The 21,004-nt window shown below is 37.3% G+C and overlaps 1 protein-coding gene across 5 annotated transcripts in view; it reads left to right on the forward strand.

Annotated features, from left to right (window-relative positions):
- Positions 1-21,004, forward strand: part of LOC131438997 (CTTNBP2 N-terminal-like protein) — a 32,039-nt gene that overhangs the window by 6,730 nt on the left and 4,305 nt on the right. For 3 of the 5 annotated variants that reach the window (XM_058609462.1, XM_058609463.1, XM_058609464.1), the window contains one exon: positions 1,299-15,355. The exons of 1 other annotated variant lie outside the window; for it this stretch is intronic. In XM_058609462.1, the coding sequence (XP_058465445.1) occupies positions 1,299-2,009 (711 nt within the window). In that variant the 3' untranslated portion in view covers positions 2,010-15,355. Of the gene's footprint in view, positions 1-1,298; positions 15,356-21,004 lie in introns of those variants that run through there. One more of the 5 variants, XM_058609466.1, reaches the window with a different exon arrangement.

Genomic DNA, 21,004 nt, shown 5'->3' on the forward strand with positions numbered 1-21,004 from the left:
AATTACCTAAATCTTATTTTCTTGTAAGTCCAACGTTCTTTTGTAATCCTTTTAAAATACTTTTAAGGGGGGAGTAAGGGATAATTTGAATCAAAAAACCCAAAACCTCTTTCGAGAATCACGTCAAAATATTCTTAAATTTACTTGAAATACGAGTTATTCCCGTCCCCTCCGTCGTTATCTAGTTATTATTTTGATTTAATAACAGTTCGTGACAAATTTAAGCAAAAAACGCAATCTCGCGCAAAATTTCCGGCAAATTTTTGTGGCCCGAAGAGACGAATGATCTTAAGGTTAGAGTTTCTATAATCGAAACAAAAACAAAATCGAGCAACTCTAGGTAGCCAGAAAAAAAATCTCGAAGTCGAGAGCTATCTTCGTGCGGTGAGGGTCGAATGCTTAATACCGACTTAAAACATAAAACAATAACTTTTTCAACGTTAATGTATCGAGTTAATCTCATTTATTTTACATATTTTTAAGAAATGTTATTGTTGTTTCCTTGACTGGATAATTTTCCAAAAGCTTACCTTAAGATAAAATTTTGATTCGTTTATTTATGCTTGAAAAAGTTCACAAGTGCCCTTTAAGAACAAGCTCAAACAAAACAATATTGGCAAATGAGTTCTATGGTGAGACAAAGTTAATATTTCAGCTCCACCAAACTTTAAACATCGGGAACCAAAAAATAGTTTCACCGATCGAGCTAATAGTTTTCATAGTTCTTATGGGATCCAAAAGGAACACGAAAAGTGAAATAATCATATATTTATTACATCGATCATGAAAAGGATTGTTCTATACTATCATATTGTATTTTCTTATAGGAGCAAAACAGGTCTCAAAGATTACAGCTGATCGATCTCGTTCATCCATTTCCAGTATCCATCATTAGTATTATTATGATTTTTTTTCACTGACTAACCAAATTATCGATTTTCTGATTCTAGTTATAAATCCACCGGCCTAGCGATAGCTAATTTTGCTCTTTCTGTTTTATTCCAATTACTTTTCTCGAACACACAATCTAAAAATTGCCGATCCGAAACCAAACTCGCAAATTAAAAACAAAACTAACAATTGACAAACCTAACTCGCTTATCTAGAAAAAGGTATCCTAATATGAGGATTGTAGCGTAAATTAAGTAACGTAACTTATTAAACCAGTGTAAAACGCCTTTGATTTCAAGAACAAGCAACAAAAAATCATTCCATTTATTTCATTATAAACCTCGACACCGCAAATCTCTTGTCTCTTCCACCAACTGTAAAATGAAACGGACTTCGGATACCGATAGATGGCAACAGTCAGAAAAGCATCGCCATCACCAGCTGGAAGCCCTGCCGGGATCGGATTTCCGTCGCCAGGTATTGGATCAACGGCGGCACCCCTCAAGAAGACAATAATTCCACCGGTAGGAGGACGCGGAGTGCCGCCTCCTATTCCACCCAATAAACCGCAGATTCCACCGAAACTTTCGTCGACGTCGGCTGCGGCAGCCGTAGCTGCTGCGGCCGTCTCATCTCGTATACCATTTTTGAATAATAGCAATCACAGCAGCAGCAACAGCAACAACATTAGTAACACTTTAGCCAATAGCAATACCAGTTTCGGTTCATCGATACCATCGCCGTCGTCGGTGTCTTCTCCACTATCGTCATCATCTACATCATCATCGTCATCTTCATGCTCATCCTCTACCAATAGCGCTAGCAATATTTTCGTCGCGCCTCCCGGGCTCAACAGTGGAACGGTACCGCCCACAAATAATCTTATCGCATCTTCAACAGTTGCCAACAATGCCACTGCTGGAACAGCAACAGCAGCAATCAACTCCTCAGCCTCAGCAGCTGCCGCCGCCACCGTCGCTGCAGCTTCAAAGGCTGTCGCCGTCTCAGTCGCCGCCACAACAGCATCACAAAATTCTGCGGCGTCAGCCGCATCTGCATTCGTTTCAACCGCAGCAGAAATACTGACAAACATCGGTTGCGAAGGTGGGATAGTGTAAATCCACTATTATTTGGTCCTCACTAGCGCTAGGTCCATCATAACCATCACTACCAATTCTCGAATGAAAGTTACACTACTAAAACATACAGATTCACAATTCACGCAACATAGGCGCTTCTATTTCAAAAGTTCAGAACTATTCCGACGGACTTGTTTTATTCGGTAGTTATTGCCCTTGCATGCAAAATAGTTTCCAAGTTGTGCTAATAAATGTCAGGCGATCGATAGGAATTGATCTACGATTAAAACTGAGATGTACAGTGACAAAACAAAATAAAAATGTATAAATATTAGAGAACCAATAATGTTTAGTAGAAGCGCGTGTGTTAGTAAAAAGCGGCTCATACACCTTCAGTTTTCCGGACAGTTCAAATGAACCTTGGACGGAATGAAAAACTGAACGATTATCTGAACTGAGGATGTGTGGCGTCAGGTCAGTTATGCGTTTGGTCTTCATGTCAGTTTCATTAGTTTTTTCATGGATGCACATTATTCTGATGGATGAAAAATGACAGACTGAACGATTAACTGAAGAACTGATCAGTCAATCGGATGAAACTGAGCTCAAGAGCTTCAGTAAGAAAACCGGACGTTTGGCCGGATGAACTCTTCAGTCACTTCAGTTAGTCATTCAGTTCATGAGAAACTGTCCGGAAAACAGCGTGTATGGGCCGCTATAGAAATAGCACTCATATTCGTCCATAGAAGAACCACACGTACGTTTATCATCACAAGATTTCATTTCGAACTCAACATCACCAGCTTTGGTTGCATCCTCGCAATGTCATCACATAACCTAACACAACAAGTTACGCGAATTTGCTCCGGAAAACAAGACCACTGTCGTAGTAAGAGCAGGATACTGACTCCAACGTAATGCAAGACAAAAAGCACAATGAGTGCAATAAGGTTGATGAGCTACAGCAGCTTTTCGATGAGGCTACGTCGATCGGAGTTTTATATTTTTGAAATTTTAACTGACTTTCAAACAGCTGAATGTTCGGTAGAGTTGCAGAGAACATCAATATGTCATAATTATATTGACCTGTTCATCATTCAATACCGACATTCCGTAAACCTTACAAATGATTCATAAATATAATAGCGTCGTAAGCTGTGAAATATTACTGATTTTTGAACAAATTCTACTAAAAAATTATTCATGAGTGCTGGAAATAGTTTAGACATATTTTCCAGTTATGAATAATACTAAAAATAGCAGCGACTTATGTACTTTCTGCGATCATTGTCAGCGTTTTGGTTCCAGGGAATTTTGAAATAACTTGCAATTTTTCCGGAGTGCTGAAATCAAAACCACATTGCATGCTAAAATTTTCTTATTTTCGCTACCGAAAACTTGTCTATTTGACAGCTCATTTTCTTGCCGAAGCTTTCGGCAATCTTTCGATTGATTCATTTTTTTTTTCAATTGATTCACTGAAAATTAGTAATACTCTTACTGAATCGGAAAAATGAAACATTTCAAACTTTACAAACCATGTCAGTAAAATAAAAAAAGGAATGCTCTGTAGTATATTTACAGGATTAGGTGAAATTCAATAGTTCGTTGACAGATGAAACTTGGATACCGTGTTGAAAAAAATCTTTTATTTACATTCGATGAATGAACTGATCCAAATTTTTTTTTCGTTCCGTAGTTTTCGGAGTGCTGCTCTGACAAACCATGCGTCATGAATCGGAACAAATGGTAATTGAATGGAACAATGTTCGGTGAATGTGACGTAAACTTCCCTTTTCAGCGTTGCTAAATAAATTTTAATTGTCTTCTGTATACGACCCCAGCTCATAATAAATAACGTCCAGTTGATCCCGCCAAAAGCACTTTCTTGGTTGGCGTTCCTCGTCTTCCTAGTCAAAATTTTCAGGCAAACCACCTATACTTCAACTAAAATACGGTGACTTTCCGCGGTACTTTTCTTCATGTTGAAGTAATGAAGTAACACTTCCCGCAAAAAACGACTTACTATTTGTAATTTGTTTTGCTGGTATTGATCGTGAGTCTAATCCTCGTTATCTATCTTTTTTAAAAACGCGTCGGTCAATCTGGATAATATCGATAGCCCAGGATCATAAGTGGTCGAGTGGTTTGAGAGTGCGTCACCCTGATTAAAGCCATCTAAGGTTACGAAGGATGTCGAAATCTTATCCGCAACCCTCACACTTGATTTCGAACCGTCCAGTGTTACACGAAGAACAGTGTTCTAGCCAGTGTTGGTGATTGCCGAAAATTTGACAGAAGCTGCTATATTGATATCTATATTGTATACAATATTTTCGATCCGGTAGAAGATGCTACAAGAACTCGAGTCTCTCAATGCATGAACCGTGAGAGAATTTTGCTACATTTCTTCGCTCCACTTCATACTCTGAGTGTTTCACGCCCTTAAAAAATTTACAGTCTGATAATGATCGGTGCTGTGGGGAATTTCCCAAGAGGGAATCGCAAGTTTACAATTATCGCAGAAAATCGAATCGATTATTCAACTTGATGATTCTCATACTAGGTTGCAATTTCAAAACCCTTGTGTGGAGCATTCACAGACATTTTCATATACACAACTTATACAAAGGTTATATGCACATAGTTAGAATAAGCGGCAATAGTAAAATGATTCTATCGCAATTGTCAACTGCCTGTATAGAATCGGATCGCGAAACGAGAATAAGCGACCGTTTGTTACTTCAGAGAGGATCCCCACAGCAGCGTGCTAACCTTTGATTCTCAGAAATGTCATCGAGAGAAATTCGCTCTCGCACTGGTGTCGATTCTATGTTGAATGAGCCATGCCGGGTTTTTGTTGTTGCGATGATATCCGTCTCCCTTTGATGGCACTGATTCAATCGTGTGAAGAGTTGCCAGTGAGCGTTTTTTGATACGATAAACGTCATCCTTGGTTCTAGAATTATTTGTCAATTCATTTCGTTTATATAAATCGTATGCTGTCTTAAAATCCACAAATGAGGTATCTGCAAATTGTTCTCCAGGAATTAATTGAGAATTTCGGTAAGAATGCGATTCGTCGTTGATCGGCTTCCGCGAAATCTGGTATGTTGAACAAAATACGGGACATGAAGTTGTACATGTCATTGAGGTATTCGTAAAGCTACTCACTGTCGTTTTTGATAAGTTCAGTCGGGAACTGATCCTTCGTATTCTTCTTTGTGTTTCTGGTTGACGTCTTCAGTGCGACTTCCTTATATTATTCAAACCCGTCTCGAATAACGTTGAACCTTTCACAACACAAAAGAGAGAAGGGTGAAAATGAGTAAGCGGTAATCGTGGAGAACTCGATTCTACCAATACATAACATCGGCTTCGTTCGCTCCCGAACATACGAACAAGTCCGAATACGAGAGCGATAATCGAACAAAGGCGAAGGAAAGCGAACGATGATCGTTGACGTTCATTGCACTTTCGATTTTCGTGCAACATTGTTTAGAATGACACCGATTGATGGCACCGCACTTTAGGCTATATTTTCAGTTAATTTTCGTTTGGAATTTAAAGGACTTTCTTTCCACTGGACTAACCAGTGTGAGGCTCGTTGTTCCGCAACACCATGTCACCAAAATACTTGAATTTTAACCGCAATAAACCGATTCGATGTGCTCACCCGTTGGGTGTTTCATCAGAATCGAACTAATATTACTTTACATCAAAGAGTAAAAATCAGGCAAAGTTTACTGTAATTTTATGAAATATGACAATATTTCATTTTCCAAATATAATAATGGAAATAGATGTTCAATTTTCAAAAAAATTCATTTGCTGTAGAAATGCAAATACCCGGCAGATTAAGTGTAGTTTAATATTTTTCAGTTCCATTCACAGCAAAAAAGGCGGGTCCAGAATGATCTTGTGATATTTATTGCTGCTGGACAGAAATTTGTGTCAGATGTGTTCTCTTGTATCTAACGGCATCGAGTTCAGTTTAGTTTCTTGCAATTACTATGACAAATGGCATACTTTTTTCCATTGTGTTGTTCGTGCTTGGTATATTCGCTGATTGATTATTATTTGATCAAAATTGTAGTTTTGTTTTGGTGGTGGCTCTTGCTTCTTAGAACTTTGAGAAAACCCAATTATTACATTTGATCGTTTTCTGTTCTATGATTTAGTGATATTATTAAACAAATTTGATTATTATATGTTCGTGACACCTGTTAGCATTTTACAAGTACTTAGCTATTTTTTAGAACTTTCGGCCATGGATCGAAATTTATACGAAATGCTGTTGAAACGGATGTAGACTACAATTTTGTTTGCAGTTGTAAGTAATAGTCGTCATTGGTAGAGCCTGCTTTTGGTGTATTTGTGCACTGGTTTTCTACAAATTAGTTAGCGAGAGCTTCCGATCCATTCTCGCTGCATTCCAACGTTTTTTTACTCTCGTCCTGTCGGTTGTCGGTTTTTTTGGGGACTAAGGATGTTGAAAATTACTCTCGAATGGAACAGTGCAGAATTTGTCGAATGCGAATGGCGCTGGCACTTTTATTATGCCATTTCACACATTCTCATCATTTCAACTCATCAATTCTTGTTTCATAATAGATGCAGGAAGTGTTTACTGATCCTGCTATCGATTAGGGTTTTATTTTATCAGTTTTCATAGTTATCAAACAAGCGTAGCAAAACAAGCAATTCATGTAAGCTATTTGCACCCGTCTTTACTGCGTTTTTTCGGTTTTACGATACAAGTAGTCATTCGAGGAAATTAGTGGATCATTATTGCTATTTTTGAATTATCGTGGTGTTAAAATAAGGTGATAACTAGATAACCAGATGTAAAACAATACTATACTATGAAAACATTGTTATTAAAAATCAAATACACATAGATATGCTTATACGCTTAAAATAAAACCAGAAAATCACGAATGATGTAAAGGTGAAAGACATTAAAAAATCTCATTATTGTGTGAAAATTTACAAACTCCTGAAAGTAATAGTACTGAACCGATTGATTAAATTGATACTAACCTTAGTCCGGTCTAGAAACACCACAGACTGGTGTTGACTATTGTTTTCGAGCTGTTGTGTTTTTTTTCACTATCGAGTACTGTGAATGTGAAACATTTGTAGGCGGAACTCGCAACTGTCTCGTTGATAAAAATATGAGCAAGCATAATATAACTTAGTGGTAGGACGTTAATCGAATCAGGCGTTTGAGAGTTCATGATTGATCGGAATCAGAGACATGTTCACCACCAGTGTGTGCACGAAATAAGTGTAGGTAAGAAAGTTCGATATTCATTCACCTTAGTAGAACAGCTGTGATTGATTTTAGTATGAATTCATAACAAATAGTAGAAGGAATGGAAGCCAATGAATCATTTATTTTCAATTGTCTGCGCCTCTTAATGCCTTATTCAATCATTTTATGTTAAATACAGTAAAATTTCAGATCAATTCTTATTTTGCTTCTAACTGTAATTATTAGTCACGTTTAATCATAAGATATTTAGATGATACACGATTGTCATATAGACGGGCTACGTGGGTTTTGGACTTTCGAAGCATGGCTCATAAACAATACGCAGGAAGTTAATCACATCGTCTCTATGTTCATGCAATGAACCAAAATTTCGTATCGTTTGAATATTGCTTTTGACTCGGAAATTATTTTTTTACATTAGCACTTCCGGGGACTTTGGATCAGATGTTGATATTTTTAAACATGAGAAAAAGAATAAGAAATACGAAAAGCAGTTCCTTAATTTTTTTGTCTTTTATTTTTACTGGACCCTTAAAATGCTTCCAACATCGTACGTTTTTGTTTATAAAACGCTGCGATTAATGAAGTTCAACATTACCAGCAGACGAAATATTACCAATACAATAAGTAGTAGTAAAATTTGTTTAATCTTCCTAAACGTTCAAACGTTCTTCAGTTCTTGTCATACAAATTTAATCGTTAACAGCAGTAATTCTGACATTTTTTATCAAATGCTGATTTTCTTCAAACTGAAATCCGCACAATTCACCACTCTAAGTCTCTTTTTAGGTTCGATATTTCTTGAACGTCGCTTTGAGGTACATCCATTTTATGTGTTTTACTTGATATCCCTCTCCAATGTTATAGCGGAAGATAGGGTGATGCAATCGCTTCTATTTATTGTTTTGATAGCAAATGTTCAACTTCCGACATTGATAAAAAGTACTGATGGTGGGGAAATTTATTAAATTCTTTAACATACCAAAAATGTTGGTAAAATTTTTTTAACTGTAAACGCAACAACACAATTCTTTCTCCATGTCATCAGAAATATGATCATGAATTTTAATCAATTTAAAACATTGTGAGATAACTATGAATAATGCAAAAGTTAAATTTCCTCAAATTCTTGGAAACAACGTAGGGGCTGAGGTTCACTAGGAGATTGATAGTACCTATTATCTTTCTCTGGACAGTACCAGCCTAGAAGCCGTGTGGAATCCTTCGAAAAAAACATGAGCCAAGAATAGATCCACTGGTTTCCATGTCGTAAAAGGCGACAATTGCAGGATTTTCATTTACTTTCAATTATCAGATATTTTCAAAGTTTCACTTCTGATTACTCTATTTTAGAAAATGATCTCTTCATTCAACTCCATTTAACTTATCAATTTCCAATTAGCTTCGGAAAAAAGTTTTATTTAGTATGTTTGCTTCTCATCTCAACAATTGCCCAAATCCATTAATATTACAAAGTAACATAATAACAGAGATGACATATATCGGTATATTGAATAAATAGAAAAAAATACTTGTTTGTTTGATAAATTAATAATATTCTCCCCGGTAGCTGGCTGCCCAGATCAATCCTGACCTATGATTAATTTTGATAAATAATTCAAATAACAAACAATCAAAACACGCGTAAAATCTGTTGACCCTTGTTTGGTGATTTAAAAAGATTTTATAAATTTTTTTTAGAATATGTCACTACAATGAATCAACTATTTTGTCTAAATCCTATTCACTCGTTTATTTTGTAGCAGGTAATTCCATTTAGAAAAAAGGAAAGTTTTCATTCGTTACGCGATAGTATTTAAAATTATCCTTCAGTTTTCACGAATCAGAACTGTGAATCAAGACTTCCCGCGACTTCAGTGTCGGATATTGTTGAAACGTTCACTCGGGAAGTCAGTGAGTTCAGTGGTGCATCCGAGCATCTTGAAATCGGAAAATACTAGGTCGCACGCGAATACTACCATTACTGAAATTTATACTACCAAATATCCTTCTCCCGTCACACTTGTGGAGTGCGCAGTAGTATATACGGCCTCTAGTAACAACAAGTGTTGGACCAACATTCCTTTCCATTCCTTAGACGATCTACGTTCGGGCCTGGCTGGCGCGCGTATGGGAAGGTGGGGCAATACTGCCAGAGGGGCAAGTGTGCCACCCCCGCAATTTTCACATAGAATGAGCATTTATCATAAATATAAACATTTGGGTTTGTTTATTGAATATCGACGGTGTAATTTCATATTGCTTCGAGAAATCCAAACAAACCAGATCTTGTAATTAGCATACATATAATATAAGAACGAGATCTTACAAAATAAGAGTTTTTCAATTATTCTCCATTTGCTAGGGTTTCATTTTAATGTCAAATCATTGGTATACCTTTTAGTTGAATATTTGTTAAAAATTGAATATCTATAATTGCTTTATTAGTAACGTAGTAGCATGATTTTGCAATCGCTTCATAACGGGGCAAGTTCGCCATATTGCTATGGAGCAGATATGCCATAACAGAGGATGAACAAACCTAACCTCAAAGTCGATCAGTGTTGAAGCATTCAATGTAAACAAACAACTAAAAGCAGATTGTGAACGATGATATGGACATACAAGAGGCTTTCTTCGCGTAAAAAGTGGTCAAACAAGCATGCTTTCTGTAATCCAGTCAGTCAGCCACCACCGCCCTCAACAATTCGAAAGGCGCATAAAGAATTCGACATGCCGCGGAAAACTTTAGAGAAGTAAATGATGATGATTTTTTAAATACATGTAATATCTAAAATAAAGGTGAATATTATGGATTGTATTAAGGAAAGCAGTACAGTAGAGAAAATCAAATTAAATTACGAAGAAAATGTAATTATTGTAAGGGTGGCGGTTTTGTCCCACATAGAGGGCACTTATGCTTCGCACTAAAATATTATGCTGCTCAACAAGCCTCCGAAAATTGCATGTATTGATTACCGAATTGTTTTGTTCATCAATAATGTTTTTTGAGCTATCGAGGGTACTGCTGAAAGTACTTCATAGACATATCAATTATCAAAATCAAGCGTTAATTTATTATAGAAACAAGAGAATTCATAGCATGGCACACTTGCCCCACCATCCCTTACATCAAAGGATGATTTATCATTCTCCTGTGATTCACCAGAAATTCCCTGTACAATTTCAGCTAATCCCGATCAGTAACGGAGTAACAACCAGGGGTGGTCGATCAAATTCAAATTCTCGGAAACAATAAGGAAAGCTCATAATGCTTGCTTGCTTTCTCGTACCCGCGACGACGATTTTGAACGCTCATAGGTACATATCAGTCACGCCTTATAACTGGACGAGTAGAAAAAATAAAACAATTAAAATCGATCATATCGTTTTTGTGCTTTACACGGAATTGGGGATCATAATAAGGACCTTCCACCAACATCAGCAACAATAGACTTTTTGCGTGGTATAAAGCCTTAAACGCTCAGTTCGCGTTTTAATTTGTTCTTCGGATGTCGTGTTGAACAGTTCTCAACTAGCAGCAGCAACAACATATCAGTTATCGCGTTCAGTTTCTAAATACTGGATCTGATACAGGGCATTGAACTTTGGATTGGATTCTGGAACAAAATCCTAAATCTGAATTCTTAACCTGGATTCGGGTCCACCTGAATACTGAACTTAACTTGATTTAATTACAGAATTCAGCTTTAAAATTCAGTTCCAGATTACAGCTTCAGAAATCAAAACTAACGGGTGTTTTTTTAGGAGATTTGTTTTTTAATAGGGATTACTCTTTTGTCTAAAGTTGTTTTGACAGTATAAAACGACGTCTCTATTCTGTATTGTTTGACGAAATTGTCATGAATAGGTTGATAATCAATCAATTGTCACGGAAAGGTTAACAATCGACTTATTGAAAGAACGTTTCAACTACATTATTCCGAAAAATGTACCGGTGACACACGTTCGTGTGATTTGACGCCACACGATTAGTTTTAATGTGGGAAGTACGTGAAGTCTTTGGTTTATGTGGATAAACCAGCGACAATTGAAGCTTTGGAAACCAATATTCAACATGTCATTGCGGTAATACCTATGCCCTCAAATGCTTGAAAAGGTGATTCAAAATTAGACCTCCAGAATGGTCTTTGTGAAAACTAGTCGTGGCGGCTATTGGCTATTTCATTATTTGGCATGTGTTTTATTTAAATTTCAAATCAGCTCTTAAAAAATACCCTTTATGACTCAGAAACTGAAGCCTTATTCTGGCTTGACTACATTTTGTAATTTACTTCATATTTAAAATTTAAATCTAGAATTCTGATTTGGGATTTCAACTTTAGTATTATGGAACAAAATTCAGGATTTGAATTTTAGAACTGAATTCTGGAACTAAATGTTAGATATGAACTCCGAGCCTGAATTTAATTCCTGAATTCAATTTAAGAATATAACTCCTGAATTTAGTTTCAGAATTCATTTACAAAATATAAGACCTTCATGGTCCAGATTCAAAACATGGGCTTTGACACCTAATTTAGATTCTTTATTCAGATTCGGAACTCCAGTTCAGAATGCAGTTCTAGTACTAGAAAGAAGTTCAGTTTCATAATTCTGGATCTTAGTAATTCAGTTTCTGAATACTGGTCCAGAATTTTGGTTCTAGTTTAGATAAATAAAGGATAACAACAAGTATATAATAGTTATAATTTTTCTGACCCGAAGAGCCAAATGAGTGGTTAGAGAACCTCTATGATAGCAACAAAAATGCCCGAAGCTAATTTAGGTCGTTCCTTGTACATATTCAAGTATCAATATCTCTAAAAAGTGGAAATATGTGGAACCAATTTCAACAAAGTTTGAAAGTATGACCAAACACTATTAGTAAAATTAGTAGTCACAACTTAAATTCGCATAGTTTTGGCATCATTCGTTTTATTTATTTCGCCTTTATATACGAATGCGTGAACCTTGGCAGAATCTCAGAATTAACTGTTTTTTGCATATTAATCCATACTTTCTCCATTTCTTCTGCATTCTGCACTACTTTAGGCTGTTTTAGAAGGTGCTTTTCATAATGGCCAGTATTTTTCTATTGGAAGCAGTTCCGGAGTGTGTGGAGAGTTCAGATCTTTCGTTACCAAATTGGCGTCGTCCGCCTGCCAGAATGGTGGATGTGCTTAATGTAGTGTAGCTTTTGGATGTATTCCTCCAACTATCCATTATTGTTTCTTGTGATGACGAAAGATGCACTTCGCTTTCCGCGAGTACAAATCGCTTGCCAAATAATAACTTCTTGTCGAATTTCGACATCTACATCGACATCGGAGTTTTTCACACTTATCCTTGGTTTTCACATAGTTTAGGTAGTTTCGTGGAATCGGGAACGCCTTCACACATGTCTCGTCATCCATTACGCAGAGCAGTTTGGTTTCGTTAATTACTGGTCGTACAATTTCCGGGCCCGATTCTCTGCGACCGTATTCTGTTTCTCTTCCCGATTTGGGGTCCACTGAACCTTAAACGTACGTAGTCTAGCACGAGTTTTGGTATCTGCATTCAGTTTTTGTTGGAAGGCCCCAACCACGCTTTTGTGATCGCTCTCATTGATGACTTTGGAGCTCTCAACGTGAAAGCTCGTTGATTCGCGTACAGTGCGTTAGAAATTCCAGTAATTCGCCAAAAAGAAAGATTTTTCGTGCTGAAGTGGCTCGGTGGTGCGACGCCGCGAGATATCATCGGTAGTCAAACACAATAAAGTCCATGTGACTATAAACGAATCCTCTGGATGTATGGTCATTGTAACCTTTCCAATGAAACAAAGAAATAAGAAGAAGAATACTCTCGTGCAAAACGTTTTGTGCAAGCACTGCTCTTTCGTCACTATTTTTTAAACTTTTGAAAACCTGATGTAGTTAACTCACAAAGTTTAAACAATATACATTAAACTATGTCTACACAAAATTTCAATCAATTTTACATTTTTTTTTGCTTTGCATGCAGTAAACCCATACAACAAGTATTGAAATACTGGTAGAAGTTTTGCCTCTAACTGATCGTTGATCACAAAGAATGCTCTCCTCGCGACCTCTCGTACGATGGATGTTATTGGATACATTTGCGATTGAAAATTTACAACGTTTTTGACACTAAACTCATTGACAGTTAAGATCACCCACACGTTGCAAAAAATGAACCTATCCCATATATTAAGACTCCTACGTGCTTAAGTAATCTAAACACTTTATTTTTGGAACATTCATGTTAGAGGAAACATGGAACCCCGGGTAATTTCAAACTTTCAGAATGTTTACTACAATCTGCTAGTATTGAGGAGGTTACTGGTTTTGGTATTCCGAACTGTAATTCAGTCCTCATCAAAGGAGCCTTTCTCTGTTACGTAGCTAGAAGAAATTCAATGAAGTCTGGGGTCATTCATTCATTACCCGTTGAAAAGAAGTTCAGTGTGAACTTTCTCTCTTGATAAAAGCTGAACAATGTATTCTAGAACCTGCTTAGAAGTTCGTTCGGTTGTGCCGCGTGAACTTTCAAGTGTGGTTCAATACTTTAAGTAAAGGAGCGCTGCTCAGAATGCTACTCTTAAACTTCGTAAGCTACTTAAGCCAAATCATTCCCTTTCATTCGAAGTGGTTAGTTGGGTATTCTTGAGCGATAGAGCGCAGTCAATTCCTTGGAGTTTTAAAAGAACCAATAGATTGAAAAAACCTCGATGTTTCACAATGTTGACGGGATGTTTTTCGAATGCGCATTCCTCGATTCTGCAGCAGGATTCTGGAACCTGAATTATGGAACTGAATTCTAAATCTGGATTCTGAAAATTAATCCTGAATTAAACCTGGCTTGTAAACTGGTTTCTGAGTCTAAACCGACCGAAATGAGGTTCTTACGGTGCGCTGCCTAAAACGGTATGTATGAAATTGTGGAAATGTCCCACAAAACATCAAAATCATCGTCCGAGCATGAGAAAAGTAAATGCCAGTCTTTAGTTTTATCTGGAGGCTATTGAACATTTTAGAAAACTCTAATTTTAGATTATTTCTCGTTTTTTTCATACTACTGAAAATTTTATCATTGAATAATGAACATATTGTTGATGGTGTGATGCAAAAACTAAGTTGTTGCGTTAAATATAACAAGATATATTCACGATTATTTTTTTCCATTCATTAAATGGTAAATTTTGAAAAGTTACCCCGTAATAAGGTAAGACGTATTCATGTACAAATGATTACCTGTTCACCATTGTGTCAGTTCCGGAAAATTGTGTTATTGCTATAATATAATAATTGAGGTAATAATTTTTTAATCAAAAGGTCAGAGTTGCAAAAATCACAGTGATGCACAGATTCGTCTGAAATCGTATGGTTTATAAGTATGATGTAATCTTAACGTTAGTTGAACTACATTTTTAGTGACGTCAAACAGAGTGATGAATTCATGTGTAAATTGATTATCAGTTATTCTTGTATTTTTGCATGATGCGAGATGTTGAATATATGGCGGGACACAGAATGTATTCTATTTGAATCCTAAGGTGTCTTATCTTGACCTTGGTTTACTGCAAATTATCAGGTTAGACTCGATAGTATTATCCAATGCATTTCCTCAGTGAGTGAAAGACTTTTAATTTCCGCCATGTTTTTAAAAAAATAATATTTAGGATAGCTTTTAATCTCCCTCAGTTTGAAACATTGGATTGAATAGATGAAATGATTGGGAATTAAAATAACATTAGTAAAGAAACAATACCAGCATAGCAACAGTATGTAGATTTCTCACTGGTCATTCAGATACCTTGAATCGACACACGAGGTATCTGAATGACCAGTGAGAAACCTTCGTAAGTATGATAATCACATAGTAAGCCCAAGTCCAAATCTGTAGAGTTGAAACAATTGAAGCCATTAAAAACTATGATTTATACGAGTATTCAACATTATACAATAGAAGAAAAAAACATTAATATGTACAAACATGTGTTGAATAGACTATTGGAAATTAATCGATAAAACAAATCTGTTCCCTGGCAGTATTGGAATCTAATACCTATCTAGAGACTTACAAAAAATATATATTTAAATAACACAGACTTTTTCATGTGTCCGAAATCCCACCAAATGTATTTAATACTAGGAGTTACGTATTAAGTTCGCAAATGAGCCAGTTTCGTAATTGGATTCTTTCCATTGCGAAATACTGTTCTATGAATTGAAGACAAACATTAGAAACCTTATTTTCAACACAGTGACCATCTTAAAAAAAACATGTTCAACATAAACCGATGAAGCTTCATGCCGAACACTTTATCTGTTTGCGAGTACAGCGTCTTTACTGTCGTACCGAACGTAAACGAATTTAGGCTTATACTGGCCGACTCAGGTGGTGGACAAAAAGCCCAAAACAGGCTAACCCCTGAATGACCACAACCTGAATCGGCCAGTGTAAACTAAAACTGTTTTGTATTGACGAGTCGAATCTGAAACATAAAGTATAGGGACCGTGCATGACAACAAGTAACACCATTAGTGGCGAATAGGCGAAATAATCCTACCATAGCTGTACACTGTTACCATATGTTTACGATGAATAAAAAAGTCAAAAACCTGTCTTAATCCACCTAGTGGTGTAATGATGCCTTACTCATATCAATCATATTCTCATATATAATACTGTGGTGTACTATTAAAAATATTTCTCTTCGATTCTTAAAATAAACCAAAGAGATTGTTCGTGCATTAACTAGTATGACCTACAGAATGAAACAGTCCTCTGACAGAAAACGAAGTGAATTTCACTATTGTAGGTGTTTCGGGCACTGGAACTCTAGAACCAGTATAATCGAAGTTGGTTCGTATGGCCATCAACTAACATGACCTACAAACTCTACTAGTTTTTATTCAAATTTTGAAGATTTTATACGATTTTGACGATAATAAATCGTATAAAACGACGATAAATCGTATAATATCTACAAAATTTAAATAAAAACTATGCTTAATTTTCAGTAGGAACATAAGATCTTTCATTTGAATCTAAGATTAGGAATACCGGACTCTCTGAGAAAAGTAAGTAAAACCCTTTTTCGAGCAAATTACTATTATCTGCCGTCGTTATTCGAAAACCGGAAACCAGTATAGCCGAAATCGGTTTGCTTGGCTGCTTACTGATAATGGCTATCGATTGGAATACTTTCAAGGCCAACTTAGAAAGTTTTTTACTTTTATCGTTTCGACTCTTTAAGTGACAATACACAATTTTTAACACACTTTACCCTATAACTCCGGAAGCGAAAGTCGGATCCGGATGAAATTCAGGAATCCCGTGTAGAACTACGAGACCTTTCATTTGAATCTAAGTTAGTCAACATCGATTAAGTCATTTTCGAGAAACACGCACACACACATACATTGCTCAGCTCAACGAACTGAGTGGAATGGCATATGACACTTGGCCAATTTTTACTAGTCAATTTTCAAGTGATTGTATAACCTTTTATATGAGAAAGGCAAAACAGTTTAGCGTTTCAATAAAATGATTTTTTGTTGTTATTTTGTGACTCGTATTTTCAATATACGTCGAACCTGTGAATTTGCTAACATTTTTACGATTGCAATTTATTTCCTTCCTCCATTCTATAAATATGGACCATCCTGTGAATTATTTGAACTTTTAGTTAAAATTTAACAGTCGAGCAGTTATTTTATATCGAGTAGTTGAATTTATGTAGAACTGCGGCCCATTTCAAAGTTTGACGAATGGAAAGTTATTTGGGTCTATTTTGCTCTGAAAATAAAATAACGGGTGACAACTAAAATTTTGGAATTTTTTCGTGTCTCGTGTCTCATACAGGCCCCGAGGCCTGTATGCTCAACAACAAACGAGCTCAGAAAGAACTAAGAGTGTGTATGTGTTAGCTCTCTTTCTCCTCTTTCTGCTAGAATTTTCTGTTTTGTTCATGCTCGCTGAGTTTTGCTCAAAATGCCGTCGAAACAAGAAATATTTCACGAACGCATTGTACAATTCTACGAACTGCACTGGAATCTCGGCAAATAGTATACGGTACAACATTTTAAAAGCAAAAATGTTGCGGCTTCGACAGTTTACAATATCCTAAGATGCCCAACAACTGCTCGTAAGGAAGGTAGTGGAAGACCAGCCAAAATTATGGACGCAAAAGGACTTCGTTCTTCTTCTCGTGCTTTCAACAACAAGGATTCACTGAGTCAAAAGGATGCAGCAAAAAAGTTCAACTGTTCTCACCAGTACATCTGCAAAACATTGAAAAGACTCGGAATAAAGTACCGAAAGAAGACACGAGCCCCGGGATATACTGAATTCCCAATGCCGCTGGTTGATTAAAAATTTTTCCGGAAAAAGTTTTGTTTTGGACGACGAAAGTTACTTCCCTCTTTCGAAGACGCAGATTCCCGCAAACGATCGATACTTTTCAACGGATAGTTCTACTGTACATCCGAACATAAAATATTAGTTTAAACATAAGTTTGAACAGAAAGTGATGCTGTACATTTAGATGATTTATTGGAAAAAGATACGCTCAGAGACAGGACTCGAACCAGCGTTCTTATGCATTCCGTGCATACGCGCTACCATTTCGCCACTCTGAACCTTGTTATAGACATAGATCTAAAACGCAGTCAGACATGGTAGAACGTACATCGAACATGGTCTAAATCCTGGCCGTCACTCGTCCGATACCATACATCCAAGTATCTTCTCTGTCCATTAAACACTAGTTTTCTCACTCTATATTTATTTTCCGCTCAAGCATTGAGTAGAAGAGTGTATTTATAATCGCTTGTCACCTTCTCTACTGGTGCCATGCTGGACATCGTTTTGGGTTATGCTGGTTCCTGAATACCGGCTCTGGAAGTAAACTTTAAAGTGGAACTTACTTCGACATCTCATGGAATGTTCAATCGATTGTCACACACTTAGATTCAAAATCGATCCGATTTGCAGCTACGATATTACAGGGTAATGTGTGATTAAAAGTTAAAATTGCCGCTTAAAACGACGGTCATTAAAATAATGTCATGAGAACTAAAACACCGAAGAATATTCATGCAAAAACATGCGGAATGATAAAAAGGTATCATCTTACTGCTAGGTGGTTTCAGCACGTTTTGTTTCACCACTTTACGTGAGGGTATCAAATTTTTAACACACTTCATCTTATAATTCCAGAACCGGAAGTCGCATCCGGATGAAACTTTGGAGTTTTGTATAGGACTATGAGACCTCTCATTTGAACCTAAGTTCGGTCAAATCGGTCACGCCATCTCTGAGCAAAGTGAGGAAATAATTTTAAATTGTAATTTTTACTCTAGTCACACTGTAATTCCGGAACCCGAAGTGGGATCAAAATAAATTCAGGAACTTTGTATAAAACAGTTATATTGTAGAATATATTGGAAATCACTGGAATTTGCCGTAATAATTTAAACAGAAAGTAAACAAAGAAAATAACTGTCATTTGCTATTGGAACCTTTCGTAATGTTCATCGAGTAATGTTTTCACTTGTATGATAGTAATCGCATAGAGTGTATCTCGCAATATTTGGAATATAATGTAATCAGGATGGTCGATTATACCAACATTTAGCGGCCAAACAAAGCCCTAATCCATAATTTGAGCTGAATCAGACATGGGCACGTGTTTCGGCTGCTTGGCCATCCATGGAAGTTTTTTTTTTTTTTATTCAATAATATATATTAAGGCACACTGCGTTAAGCTATAAGATGCCGAGGGCATTAATTTTACCACTTAAAATTAGAGTAATTTCTTCTATTTCGTGATGTGATTTCGAGGAGATCAGATTCCAAGGATGTAGTCTCCAACTAGTCATCGGCAGCGTCTGGTCGGTTGGAACTTGTACGCTGAATTATCCTGGTGACGTTGGTACGCATCGATGGTTTTTCGTATTCTTTCGTGTGGGTCCGCGGGAAACACCCCCGGGCAGTTAGAACCCGGCGGGTGGCCCGCGCGTTGATCATCGTCTGGAAGGAGTGAAACAGGGAGAAATAAATGTTGTTGGAACAAGGGATAAGAAAGTGAAGTTACTTAGCTCAGCGAAAAGATCTTATTAGTTCACGTCGAGATAGTGAAAAGACGAAAGAAGGGGGAGCAAAACAAAATTAGTGTCAGCACAAAGATCTTGTTAGTTCCGAAGAAGATGGTGAACAGATGTTGGATGAGGTGTTGCGAGCGGATGTTAGGATCGAGGTTGAACTGAAATATCATCGGGGGATAAGAGAAGACTCGAAAAAAGCAAGGACTCGTTTCGCTTTTATTTCATTGGCTTGAACACCCACGTGGAATGGGATAAAGGTTTCTGAGAGAACACAGATCAGACTTGTACGTTGATGATTTTTATGAACTGGTATAAGAGTGACATATAGGGAAGGTCTCGATGAGCCAACACGTCTCGTACTGGAACCCCAGGTGATATACCTCGGGCCCGAAGGGAGTCCATTAGCTGCGATCTGGCACCACAATACTCGGTACATGCCCAGACAATATGTTCGATGTCGTGATAACCCTTACCGCAAGTGCATAGACCGCTCTCCACGAGGCCGATACGCCGGAGGTGTGCATCCAAGGTGTTATGATTAGACATGAGCCGGGACATCACACGAATGAAATCACGACCCACATTCATCCCTCTGAACCAAGGTTTCGTCGATACCTTCGGGATAATGGAGTGTAACCATCGTCCCAGCTCCCCATTACTCCATGAAGTTTGCCAACTTTCGAGAGTCCTTCGACGAGATATACTGAAAAATTCGTTGAAGCAAATTGGTCTTTCGTAAATTTCACCATTTAATGCGCCCGCCTTGGCCAATGAGTCTGCCTTTTCATTGCCCGGAATGGAACAATGCGAAGGGACCCAGACTAACGATATTGAATAAGACCGTTCAGATAAAGTTCTCAAATGTTCCCGTATTTTCCCCAGGAAATATGGGGGATACTTTCCTGGCTATCCATGGAAGTTGTCCATCAATGTCAACTTCTCTTTCTGAGCAGCATGTCGGTAGCGGTTTCCCAACTGGCTAAGAATAATGCTACGGTGCACCTGTAACCACTGGTGGAATTATTTTCTACCAAGAATTGATCCACTGGTTTCCTGTTCCATGTCGTAAAAGGCCACAAAAATAGGAACTCCTAAGTCTAGGTGTATTTCCGTGTCGAGGATTGAATGGCTCCAGGAGGTTAAACAATGCAGTCGTGAACAGAATATCTTGGTTTTTTTTCCTTACTGGATACACGCAATGCTTAGCAATCGACTTCTTTGTTCATCGCTTCGGCAAGCAGAGATTACAATGCTAAGTGTCTGTGGGTGTTCCAAGGCGGTGTACTATCCCCACTTCTATGGAACCTAGTCGCTGATGGTTTGTTAAGGAAACTTAATAACCTTCGGTTTCCGACTTATGGTTTTACCGACGATTATCATATATTGATGACCGGTATAAGCATTATCACTCTCTTTGATTCAATGCAGCAAGCCCTGCGATCTGTTCAACAATGGTGTTGTCAGGTTGGATTATCTGTAAATCCGGGAAAACATCGATAGTGCTTTTCACTTATCGTAGGATAATCACAGGAGCTCGTCCGTTACAGTTCTTCGGTGCAGAGGTTACTGTGGTTGATCAAGTTCAATACGTCGGGGTTATTCTTGATTCAAAACTGAATTGGTCTGTTCATATTGACTTC

This window comes from Malaya genurostris, chromosome 3 (genome assembly GCF_030247185.1).
Source record: "Malaya genurostris strain Urasoe2022 chromosome 3, Malgen_1.1, whole genome shotgun sequence".
In the NCBI taxonomy this organism is placed as follows: Eukaryota; Metazoa; Arthropoda; class Insecta; order Diptera; family Culicidae; genus Malaya; species Malaya genurostris.